Source organism: Podarcis cretensis (genome assembly GCF_951804945.1).
Source record: "Podarcis cretensis genome assembly, chromosome: 6".
Classification (NCBI taxonomy): domain Eukaryota; kingdom Metazoa; phylum Chordata; class Lepidosauria; order Squamata; family Lacertidae; genus Podarcis; species Podarcis cretensis.
Window position 1 is genome coordinate 81,563,036 of NC_137175.1, and position 13,105 is coordinate 81,576,140.

Sequence of the window (13,105 nt, forward strand, 5' to 3'; positions counted from 1 at the left end):
GCCACTGCCTTGCTTGCTAAAGAGGAACCTGGAAGCTGGGATCTGTAACCAACAAAGGAGGAAAAGGTGGGGAGAGAGAGGGAGAGGGAGAGGGAGAGGGAGAGGGAGATGCAGATAACACAAAGAGAGAGAAAAGGGGTGTCCCTGCCCATTTTTCATTGTAGCTTCACTCACCATCAGCTCTGGCTCCATGCATGCTGGTTCCAATGCCTAATTCACTGTCCCTGTGTTTTGACAGCCCTGCACTAAAAAAGAAAGTTCTGCACTGCTTGTCTGGACCTACCGCTGACAGCAGCAGCTCTACAGGGTTGTACAATTCTCAGAATTATCTAGAGGTGCCAGGTGTTGAAACCGGAATAGTCTGTATGCAAAGCATTTGCTCTGCTACTGGGATATGGCAGGGATGTTGGAAAGCTCAGTTGGTTAGAGCATGGTTCTGATAATGCCAAGATTGCAAGTTCGATCGCAGTAAGGGACAGCTGCATTTTCCTGCATTGCAGAGGGTTGCACTAGATGATCCTCAAGGACTCTACAATTCAATGATTCAGTGGTTCAATGGCCCTTCCCCAACAGATGCTGCTCCATGTGGGAATCTGTTTTTGTGAAGCAGACTCTATGTAGCTGTAGAAGTTACGCATGTGTGTGTGTGTGTGTGTGTGTGTGTGTGTGCATAAATACTCTTCACCATTTTGGGGAGTGAGTGGCTGGTGCGATGAAAATACACCCATTCATTCCACAGCTGGGCCTCCATTTACTTCTGAGCACATTAAGAAGGCATGGCTTTCAAAGAGCAGGTTATTATTCCTGGAACTGCTAAGCAACAAGCATATGGTAAGCAAGGACTGCATTAAGAATAGCAGCATTGCTCTATAGAAGAGAACTTGGGCACTTCAATTCCACTTCAGCAGTTCAAGGCTGTTCAAGGTTCTTTGAGGTGCTACTGTTAAGTGCAGCTGCACAATCTGAAGAGACCAAAGAACCAGCCAGAGGATGAAGATAGTCTTGGAAATAGCCAGATGAAGGGCACAATATCTGCACACAATCTACGGAAACATGTTAACACCCAGAGCAGACAGAAATCAAAAGGTGCTCTCTGTATCTGTCTCCATCTCTCTCTCTCTCTCTCTCTCTCTCTCTCTGTCACACACACACACATGCGCGCACACAGCAGAAACCAGGCCTCTGTGAAGCAGGGAAGTAAGGCCTCAGGACAGCTTACTAAAATGCAAATTAAAAACAAACAAGCTCTTAGCAATCACTCAATTCCCTCAGTGTTTGCAGCCCATCTTGCTGGTTGCAAAAAGCAGGAAGAATTCCGCATCAGACAGAGAGATCCTCGGGGGGGGGGGGGGGGTCAGAATTAAGATTTACTTGCATAACAGCACAAGTTCTAAACTCACCAAGCCAAAAACAGCTCACCAGCTGTGAGTACCACTCACAGAGCTCAATACGCATGAGATGGAATTGTGCATGGACCTGGAACTGCCCTGGCCTTGGTGCCACCTTGTCCCACCCTATCCTGATGAGTGCAGCACCACTACTGAGTGTACACCACTGCCACTTCGGCTCCTCATGAGCCGCCACTGTATCTGGGTAGGAATGGAAAACATGAAGCGCTATGCTTCCATTTCCCCATTCATACAGATTTGTGCAACTTGCCTGTTGTGTAGTATACAGACTGCACACTCATTGAATATTATATGTGAATAATTATGCAGGTGAATAGCTCAACTATTTGTGTACACAGATTGTACGCTCATTGAATGTAACATTCAAGGGAAATGCCTGCTGCTGCCCTTCTTTTGCAAACATCTTCCAGCATAAATATCTCCTAAAATAAATATAGACATCTGGAATGTGAATTCACTGCCAGGGGCAGGTGCTTACATTTTCATTTGACCTTTCACCCATCATCTTCATCCATGTAGCAGGTTGCAGGCTATAACACACTTTGGGGAAGCTTTGTGGTATAGCTCCTTAAACACAGAGATGGCCAGATCATTTTCTGGACCATATTATGTCACTAAACTAGCTTTGAATCAAATTTTACACATCTGAAATATGCCCTGTCTGAACTTAGATGCTTTTAGGCTGTAGCATGCAATTATGTCATCGTCAAACATTAGAATCTAGAGATTTCTGACCAGTTGCAGACATTGAGAAAGTTCAGCTGGATGTCTGAAATGAGCTTAATTTTATGAATCCAGCGGAAAGTTCAGATACTTTAGGTATTTACCATCATTTGGAGATTCAGGAGATATGAGCCTGCTATGCAACTGTAAACCTATCTCACTCTAGATTCATCCCCTAAAAGCTTCCAGTGACTTTACTCTTACATCAGGAAATGTTTTTGAGGTCTGTTCTATATTTCTTGTATCCAAACTACAACACCAGACAGCAGCAATTCTTCCTTATTCTTTTTTAAAAAGGTTTTTGAGATTTGATTGCTCAGAATTTATTTTTAGCTCCATAGAATCTTGACCTACTTGACCTTGATGGTCTTTGCACTTTGCAAAAATCCCCCCACCAATCCTCTGGAGGGATTTAGCCAGGTATCTATTATGGCATGTAATCTGTGATATAGCTTCCCAGTGTTCATGCTCCTGAAAGGTTATTTTTTTTAAAGGTCCACATGGTATTAGCAGTGTTACATACAGGGATAAAATGTTTTTGAAAAAGCAACTGCTTTAATCAAGTTCAGAACTACAGAATATGCTGAGGAAGGATCCTTGTGGTAGGAAGCAAGAGGATAAATATTTCAACCAGAAGAGCTGCAAAGTCACAACAACTGCAAACACCAGTATAAGCTCAGTCATGATGTTGTATTTGCTTTCACTAGTTAAGGGGCCATTAGTGTGATGGGCAGTGTGTGTCTCTGAGTGTGTAAGGAAGAACAGTATATGTGCAAGGATCGCATGGAGTCATACTGTACCACTATCTGATGCTCTGTGCATCTAGATGCATGCATGCATGCATGCATGCAAGCTCTTGCGTCGAAGGGGCTTAGTTTGATCAGAATCAAATATACACTTTGAGAGTTTTAATGCCAAATACATTACTTCTGGTAAATGAGCCACCACAACTGCTAGAGGGCCTTGAAAATTTGTGTTCCGGACTTCTTAAACTTGACTGTTCATGTACTATCTGAAACCAAAGGGGCCCAACTGGTTGCCGGATGTGAAATATATTGGCGTTATTTTCCATCTCTCCTTCCCCCATTATTGCTCTACCACCTCCGCTCCGACCTTTCCATGCATCCTCCCTGATTGTTTCAGTGTTGTACAGCCTGTCGCGGAGCTGGAAACATTGGTTGGTGCCTGGGTAGCCGCAGCCTCTTGTACAGCAACTGTGCTAGCATGGAGTCCTCTTGGTCAGATGGCGCTGATGTAGCAGTCATTGAACGCAACCCTAATAACCTATTTGCTGGTGTATTGGCTCGTAAGGTTAGAACGATAAATCCATATTGCACTCACTGAGAAGCAGGGCTTAATTTGAGTAAATATGGATTTAACTGGAACGTGTGAGGACTCAGCACTAAAGCATATGAAGCAATAAGGTGTCAGTTGAGCCAAAGGGCAGGAACATAGCTTAGTGGTAGAGCACATGCTTTGCATGCATAACACTCTAGGTTCACTCTCTGACGTCTTCAGGTGGAAGGTAGAAAAGACTCCTGTCTGGAACCCAGAAGAACTACTACAGATGTACTGGGCTAAAGCTTCAATATTCCCTCACCCCTTTGGTCATGCATGCTTGGGCAGACAGAAGTTCCAGGTTGGAGGAAGACTGGTGTAGACAAGTGCCTGGCTAGATGTTCTGCTGATGCACCCCACTATCAGGCAGCTATCTGTGTTTCTAAGCAAAGCAGCTAAGACGTTAAATACAAAAAAAAAAAACCAAATAAACCAAATATGATCTCTAAAAATGGGGAAAGGGTTTCTTCTTGACTAGTTAATCACTGCCCTCCCACGCCACACACCTGAGACTAGGGCATGAGGGTTTGGGTCAGGGGTGTGTTTGTGTACTTTCCAGGAACGTCGGGATTTTAACAAATTAGCCAAGTCCTGGAAAGGAAATGAAACTTCCCCTGAAATCCATTTGGCTTGCTTCTCAGGAAATGTGTTTAGTATTTGGGTGGCAGTAAAGCAGAATGAAAAGGATCTTTGTTAAAAGGATTGATTACATATTTTAATGCCCTTGTGATAATCCTCCTTAATGCTCCTAATGCCGAAATGAATGCAAGGGGGGAGAAAAGCCATTCCCTTACTTGTCAAAACAAAGCACATTTTCTCTGCTAGTGACATCTAACAGACTCGAGCATAAGCAACTGGAGCTAATTATCTTGTGACCAGCAGGCAGTCTCGAACAGATCTTTGCCAAAGACTTCCAAGAAGCAGCACTTCAGCTGGACCAAATGGGGGTGGGAGGGGGGCGGCAGCATGCCTTTTTAAAAAAACTATCTCAAATATTTTCAAATAATTGAACAGAAAGCCTCTAAATACTTTCCCAACTATTAGCAAGGAAAATGGGGGAATTTTGTTTTTGCCCTTCTGTATCACAGTGTTCTAAGTGTGTTTTTCCCCCCACAGCACCTCTGGGAGTGATTCAGGCTGCTATTAATTAGCACATTGCCTCTCACAGCATTACAATTTTATTATTTTTGCCTCGTCACACTTTGGAAAGTCAGCAATATAGCCAAACGTTTTGGCAGACTGCAAGGATTTCACTTCACTTTTAGTTTAATTGAGCTGCTTTCAAGCTAAATGTGTGTGTTTGTGTGTGCACGTGTCTGCACCTATACATATGCATGCATGTACATACATACATACATACATACATGCACTGCGGAGGTTAAGTTCAACTACACAGCAGAGAATGAAACCATCATACAGCACCATAGTGTGGAGCCAGAGGCTCCTGACTGCAGCAACAAGGGCTATGGCTTTCCTTTTGTGCCTTTAACAGCAATTTGATCTACAGCAACCAAGCAAGTAAAGCTTTCAGTGGCATGAAGATGCATAGTCCCCTAATGATGGGGTACCACAGTGCCTTCAGACACCATACTAGAGCCCGCGAAGACCCTCGCAATTTACTTGTTCCAGTATACCTGAAGGAGCATCTCCAGCCCCATCGTTCTGCCTGGACACTGAGGTCCAGCGCCAAGGGCCTTCTGGTGGTTCCCTCACTGTGAGAAGCCAAGTTACAGGGAAACAGGCAGAGGGCCTTCTCAGTAGTGGCACCCGCCCTGTGGAATGCCCTCCCACCAGATGTCAAAGAGAACAACTACCAGATTTTTAGAAGACATCTGAAGGCAGCCCTGTTTAGGGAAGCTATCAGTGTTTGATGCATTACTGTATTTTAATATTTTGTTGGAAGCCACCCAGAGTGGCTGGGGAAGCCCAGCCAGATGGGCGGGGTATAAATAATAAATTATCATTATCATTATTATTATTACTTATTTTTAATTGAGAAGGGGTTTTGTTTTTGCTTTTGTGGGTGGGGCTGTTTGGTTGGAGGTGGCCTGCTTTTTTTGTCTTTTGGGGGAGGTAAGTTTTGCCTGTTGTTGTTTTTAAGGGGAGAGGTTCTAAGCATGCTTTGAAAATGCTTTGAAATGGCCCCGTTTGCACTATATACATTTAATGCAGAGGAAACCATGGTTTCTCAAAGGGGACTGAAATGCCCACCAACTTACTGAGTCCCCAAACTGGGATGCATGTAATTCTGCCCGTGCTCCTGCGCAAGATCATGGAGACCCAAACACAAGCCTTTTTCACAGCTGTGCTCACACGGTGCCCAAAAATGCATGTTTTGGAAGTGCCGTGTGGGATTGCAGGCTCACCCCAAATGCTTTTTCAGGGAAGAGCATTTTTTCAGGGTGAAATCCCTCCATGAAATTGTACAAAATCATGGCACCCAAAATGACCACCATGCTCTCATACGAGAAAACGGGATATGCCCCTTTTTTCTGGGATACATGTGGGTATGGCTTGGCAGTGCTTTTAAATGTATAGTGTAGATGGCCCGTATAGACAGTGTTACTATATCAGTGTGTCATGATTATACATGGACGTGAGTGGCGCTGTGGTCTAAACCACTGAGCCTTGGGCTTGCTGATCAGAATGTTGGCGATTTGAATCCCCGCAATGGGGTAAGCTCCCATTGCTTGGTCCCTGCTCCTGCCAACCTAGCAGTTCGAAAGCACGTCAAAGTGCAAGTAGATAAATAGGTACCGCTCCGGCGGTAAGGTAAACAGTGTTTCCGTGTGTTGCTCTGGTTCGCCAGAAGCAGCTTAGTCATGACCCAGAAGCTGTACGCTGGCTCCCTCGGCCAATAAAGCAAGATGAGCGCCGCAACTCCAGAGTCGTCTGTGACTGGACCTAACGGTCAGGGGTCCCTTTACCCTTTACCTTTTTGTTAAAGAAAATGAGGTGCCAGTACTCATATAATGATAAAAGTGGTGTGGGTGCCAGCACAAAATGACTTGTTACAGGAAAGTCCTGACTGTACATAAGCATAGTAAACATTTTGCAGAAAGACACACATGCCCGATTCTTTCCCCCTACAGCAATGCCCGGGATCAGTTTAAGTTCTCTCCCCACTGAAGTTCAAAACATCTCTTTTATTGGGTTTGCACTGGGATTCCTGCCTGCCTTCTCCTGCCTAAGACTACTGTCACCCTCTCATTCGTTCCTCCTCCATAATCATCAAATTGTTAACCTCTATAACATCATTTAGCTCAATGAAACCAAACAGAACACTCTGATTGATTGATTTTGCTTTATCAGTAGCCGTTTAGGCAGGAAGCTCATTTGGAGTGATTTGCTTACACAACAGTTTCAGTAATGTTTTGCTACTTGAAATGATTGTGAAGAATGGATCCAGGCAAAGGACAAAGCTGTTGTTCAAATGAGCCTGTCTGAGCATGCATCAGAACTGGATTTCCAACTCATACAGTGGACGCTAGGGTTGTGAACGTGATCCGTGTGGGATGCACGTTCGCAACCCTCAGGGTTCGCAACCCAAGTCTGTGCGGGTTGCGATTTGGCGCTTTGCACATGTGCGACCGCCAAAACCCGGAAGTAACCTGTTCCGGTACTTCGGGGTTTCGGCGGTCCACAACCCGAAAAAACACAACCTTAAGCATCTGTAACTGTACTTCTCTTTCTCTCTCTCTCTCTCTTTCTTTCTCTCTCTCTCTCTTTCTCTCTCTCTCTCTCTCTCTCTCTCTCACACACACACACACACAAACACACACACACACAGCACATACATTTCAGAATGAACCACAAAACCATTTGGTTCCATCCAAAATAGATCTGCTGTTTCAGGCCTAGCCATGACCTGGTTCATGCATTCCCTGATTGCATTGTACAAGTAATGCAGGTGTGGTTCAGCACCAAGCACTGTTAGTCACCTGCTAATGGCTGGGGAATTAAAAATGCCAGCTCCCATTGTGACCACCACTGCTGCCACTGTCACCAGCTAAGCCTGCTAGAATGCAGTGGGGTGGGGCACTATGCCCAGGCCTTTAGACCCTGTCATGGCCTTCACTAAAAATGGCCACCACCTCATGGCCACAACAACACCGAATTGTCCGCCCAGTGATAAATTATTGTGTTTCTTGTGTAATTGTGCTTCTGCACGTGCAGCACACAGACACGCATGCATAGCCCTGGACATGGAGCATCTGTGTCCTGGTATGCAGTTAGTACATTTCTGAGTTTGGGGCATGGGTTAGAAGACACCAATTTCTGCCTGAGCTGAGCGCCACTTTCTCCCTACCCTTCCTTCTCATCCTTTCTATCTGTGCTCTGCCCACTCATCTAGCCCTGTTGACCGCCTTTTCAACTTTGTTCTGAATCTTACTCGAGTTATGGTAGGTGGAAGGTCATATCCAGCAGCTAGGTTCCTGGGGATTCAGCTCACCTGTTCAAAGACCACTCTGAAAGGTCAGCCAATTTCCTCCCAATCAAGTAGTTAATATTCTTTAGCAGCTCCTGCCTGCTTTGCTGCAAGGGAACAGGCAGTGCTTTAAGGAGACACAGCAGTATCCAATCTAGGTTATCCATTCAACTTCCTTAAACCTGCTGTCTGGTAGCATCTAGGGACCCTTGTGTAGTGTTGGAGTAGCTTTAGTTTTCAATATAAAGAATCGCAACAGATCCACAATCGGAGTTTCTTGGCTGTGCTTTAGGAGACCAAAGGCAGCTGTCAAAGCAGCTCAATATAAATGTATGTAACTTGCTGTTCAGTAGCTTTGATTTTCTACATTCTGAAATCCCTGACCTCCAGATAAAGTAGTTGTGTGTTTTGGGTGGGTGGAGGGGTTTCCACAGGAAAAACTAGCATGCTAGTTAATAGTTACTCAGGCAAGCCAGGTGTTGACAAACTTTGAAGCTGCCTAATTTCAAGTCAAGGTGTGATTTGTACAATCCTGACCTCTTTATGTAAAGTTCACATTTACATATATTCAAAATCTATAAATCCCAACAGAGTTGAAAACATTTAGTGTTTTCATTTGATTGGGGGTCGGGGAAGCCACTGAATATATTAAACTGATTTTTCAATGGCTAGCTGAGCATGCTATCAATCTTACTTGTAATATTTGGTGTGTTTTTTTAACTCCTCTGTATTTCATTGAATGTGCAAGATGTGTAAAAAAATGTTACTGAGCATGCATGGGAGGAAATGATAAAACAAGGGCATGAGCCAGCCAAAGGGAAGCACAGTTAATTACACTGAAAGCCATAAAAGTGGCTGGATTGTGTTATGATGGTTTTAGACATGTTCTTTGAATGTTTTCCAGGATATTTCTGTACTTTAGCATATACTAGGTATGGGCATGCCCCCCCCCCCCAAATTTTCCTTTTATCCAACAAAAAAATTGTACCTGTTTGATTCGTTCTGTGTTCACTTCCCTCTGTGCTTTGGGTTCTGAGCTGCTTTGTATAATGCAAACTTATGTGTTCCCTATAATGGGGAAGCTAAAAGCAGCTACAGCTGCTACCCCTTTTGGCCAAAGTGGATTAAATTTAAAAGCACAGAGTAAATTATGCCTGCCAAATTGCAGAAAACAGGTCTAGAGATTTTCTTTTGGTGGGGGTAAAAGAGATTCAACTCCTTCCGCAATCCCTTTTAAGCTAAGGGAGCAGGGGTTGACTGGTAGATCCTTTCTGCTGAATACAAGGAATAAACTGCCCAGTTTGGCATCAGCAAACAGAGAAAAAGAGGGGGGATTTTTTGTGTGCAAAGAGGGCAGGAGTCTGGAGCAACAATGACATCATATGTTTGTGGGATGGGGATCAGTAGCCTGATCTCCACATTCAGGTTCAGGAGAACATAGCTGACTTCTGTGGTAAGATTGAAGTAGAAGGCATGCATGGTGAGACATAGAATTTAAGAGACACAGACTGTTCTGGACTTGTTTAAATGTACAGTGGTGCCTCGCAAGACGAAATTAATCCGTTCTGCGAGTCTCTTCGTCTAGCGGTTTTTTCGTCTTGCGAAGCAAGCCCATTGACGGCTTAGCGGATTAGCGCTATTAGCGGCTTAGCGGCTTAGCGGATCAGCTGATAAGCAGTTTAGCGGCTTAGAAAAAGGGGGGGAACCCGCAGGAACTCGCAAGACATTTTCGTCTCGCGAAGCAAGCCCATAGGGAAATTCGTTTTGCGAAGCGCCTCCAAAATGGAAAACCCTTTCGTCTAGCGGGTTTTCCGTCTTGCGAGGAGTTTGTCTTGCGGGGCACCACTGTATGGAGTGAAGAGGGAGGGTTGCAGCTTAGAGGAGGAAAGGGACCTAATCATTGGCAAATTACAACATGAAGTCATTATGAAGTAACATCCTACAGTCAGATTATTGGTGTTCATGCCCTCCCTTTATTTAATTTTTTTTAAACCTGAATAACTTTGAAAGTACTATAAATATTTCAACAAATCTCACATTAATGGGGGCCTTAAGTTATAAAATTGGCAACCTTACAGTTAAAATACATGAAACCGGCAACTGCCAAAGACCGAAGTTCCAAAAATCAATGTTCCAAGTAACTTTTGATTAGTGGGTCACCATGCCAAAAAGGTTGGGAACCACTGCTCTGGGGAATGGCAGGACGAGTTGATTTCCTTGAAATTGACATGAATATAAATCTTGCAACTCACCTGGTGACCAGGGGAGAAGCCATTATTGGAGACTTGGGATCACACAGTGGGGATGATTGAAAAGCTCCAAAGCCCTAAGGTTAGGAGATGGGAAGAAATACAATCGTAATTACACAGGGTGGAAAAGGGAAAGATTAATTATCTAGAGAATTATTCCCCTACCTAGATATGAAAAAAGAACTCACAGTAATTAGAACAGAAATTTCTTGCAATGAAAAAGATGGAACAGTGGTTAACCCTCTCAGTAACTAATATTCAATTCTTTGAAATATACAATGTTGTTTGCAGAAATTTTGGCATCTTCTGGAAATGTTGGGTGGTATCCAACTAAGTCATAATCAGAGTAGATTCATTGCAATCAATGATTTCAACAGATCTACTCTGAGTATGACTTTCTTGGATACAACCTGTTGACCTCAAGACTTTAGGACAAGTCCTGGAAGAAATCTGTCAATGCTCCTTTTAAAATGTATGCTTAGTTCGTTTTTATCCCACTTTTCTACACAAAAATACACCCAAAGAAGCATACAACAAGAACATTAATACTGATACAAAAATAGAAATAGAGCATAAAGGAGCAGTAAGATGACAAACACAGGTGAAAAACAGCACAGAGATGATATTAATCGAATGTGTGCCTGGATTTTTGTTAAAGTCTTTATAGACCATCTAAAACAGGATCATTTCAAGAAAAAGAATTCCAGGAAAACCACAAGTCCCATCTCTTTACAGACCTTTCCCAGCTTCTGAGAAAGTAGTGTCTCCAGCAGCGTAGTCTTTCCATGTCTCAGTCCAAAAATCCAAAGTCATTAAATTATTATCAAGAACCACCCTGCAGCATTCAAATTTTATTTGTTGGACTCAAACGCCCTTAAACACCTGCATGAGTAAACCCTGTTATGATTTGTAATGCAGGGTAATAAAATCCTGTGAGCATGTCAAGCTCATATTTTGCAGGTGGGAAATCCTAGGAGCAGCACTTGTTATGCGCAGGTAAAGGATCAGAGTATGTAAGATTCCTATAGCACACGGGCAGGAAACTAGCCTTGGAACCTGCCTGCCTGCAGGACTTAGGGCCGTCTCCTCCCCTCCCATTCTGCAGTAGGTTGTCATGTTTGAAGGGCTATCAGAGGACAGACCTCTCTATTTGAAGGAATCCTCTAGGGCAGTCCTGTTTCAAGACAATGAACACTAAGAACAGAAAACATCAAGGTCATTGAAGTTGCTCATCAACAACAGTTATCAGTACCTGGATAGCAAACAAGTCTTCTCCACAATGCTGGTATATCCTGTAAAAGGTAAAGGTAAAGGGACCCCTGACCATTAGGTCCAGTCGTGATCGACTCTGGGGTTGCGGCGCTCATCTCACTTTATTGGCCGAGGGAGCCGGCGTACAGCTTCCAGGTCATGTGGCCAGCATGACTAAGCCGCTTCTGGCGAACCAGAGCAGTGCACAGAAACGCCGTTTACCTTCCCACCAGAGCGGTACCTATTTATCTACTTGCACTTTGACGTGCTTTCGGACTGCTAGGTTGGCAGGAGCAGGGACCGAGCAACAGGAGCTCACCCCATCACAGGGATTTGAACCGCCGACCTTCTGATCAGCAAGTCCTAGGCTCTGTGGTTTAACCCACAGCGCCACCTGCGTCCCTTGGTATATCCTGTACTTCTGTTTAAATTGCAATAAGTATTTCTTAATTTGCATCTATACATATAATTAGCACATGCAAATTTTATACAAAGCAGACAACCTCCTTTGTCCTCTTTTCTGGATCTATGCTTCGTCATGGTTGGCAGTGCACAAGAGGCAACCCGCTATTCTGCAGGCAAGGAAGCCTTTGTAAATTGGAAGAGGGTTGGTTTCTTTTTTCCAGGCTCTCGGTTTGAACTGAATTCTTACTGTGAGTACAGAAGGACTGGCAAAAATGCTTCTGGGCTAGTAACCTTTATGGACTTATTTGCAAGGCTATTTTCCCCTTCCAACTGATTCCAAAGTATACGCTTTTTCACAGTCATCTTCTTCAACTATTTTCTTGCCTTGCTTTTAATGGCCCAGGTAACAGGTTTGTCCAGGGCAGGTAGAAGACATGTGTGCAGTCCTTCTTATGCTTGATTTTGCAACAGCCAGTGGATCTTATGGGCGAATAAAAACGTGCCCATATGATGGCACAAAGTCATCTCACCCCCTCTCTATATCAGTAAGCAGAGCAGTCTCTGTGCTCTCCTTGCCTCTAATAGGGTCGGTATTTAGCTGCAACAGCACTTATCATGGATTTGAGCTGCCAGAAGCTGAACTGATATACAGATGATTTAAGAGACATGATTTAGCCCATTGTGATGCTCTTGGAGTAGCATTTTTCAAGCCACCCCAGCCTCCAAACAAGATAGCCTTTTGGAGCGAAAGGCAAAGGTGGCAGCTCTCGAGTTAATGCATCGAAAGGTCAAGAGGAGAATAATTCACTTTCACCTTGCCACGGAGGGAAAGCGCCAGTAAAAGCTGCCCACTTATTGGCAAGATTATATATAAACGTGCAGTTCATATCTCCAGCCACCACCTCAGGAGCAGTCCAGTTACAGAGTTGATGTCATCGCCCACCTCCCTAATCAAGTGGTGCTGGATTATCTTGTCCTGATAAATTGGAGCCAGCATCTACTGGAAGGCAGGAGGGAGAGAGAGAAGGAGAGGGAGAGAGAAATAAGTCTTACATGAAGTACTCTGCTAGTTTGTAAGTAATAAGGTAGCAGATGTCCGGATCAAGCCCCTGAGCTTGTAGTCTGCGGCACAACAAAATGATTTGTGGTGAGCAGTGTAAAGGTCTTTAAAGGAAGACATCACCAAACAGGCACACAGTTAAGCATGACATATTTGAGGCCAAGGGACAAAAGGAATCCAAAATGCCACAGTGGGTATTGTTTTACAGAGGAATGCATAGAGTCTGCATGGCTTATATGGA

General features: G+C 44.0%; 2 protein-coding genes across 15 annotated transcripts in view; one reads left to right on the forward strand and one right to left on the reverse strand.

Annotated features, from left to right (window-relative positions):
• The window catches only part of NTNG1 (netrin G1), a 218,905-nt gene that overhangs the window by 72,384 nt on the left and 133,416 nt on the right, over positions 1-13,105 (forward strand). The gene's annotated exons all lie outside the window — the stretch shown is intronic.
• LOC307218873 (uncharacterized protein) overlaps positions 1-13,105 on the reverse strand; it is a 69,778-nt gene that overhangs the window by 35,927 nt on the left and 20,746 nt on the right. For all 4 annotated transcript variants that reach the window (XR_013840056.1, XM_079981822.1, XM_079981821.1 and 1 more), the window contains exon 2: positions 10,152-10,225. Coding sequence is in view for 3 of the 4 variants with exons in the window: in XM_079981822.1 (XP_079837948.1) it covers positions 10,152-10,225 (74 nt within the window). In the remaining variant the exon portion in view is untranslated. The remainder of the gene's footprint in view (positions 1-10,151; positions 10,226-13,105) is intronic.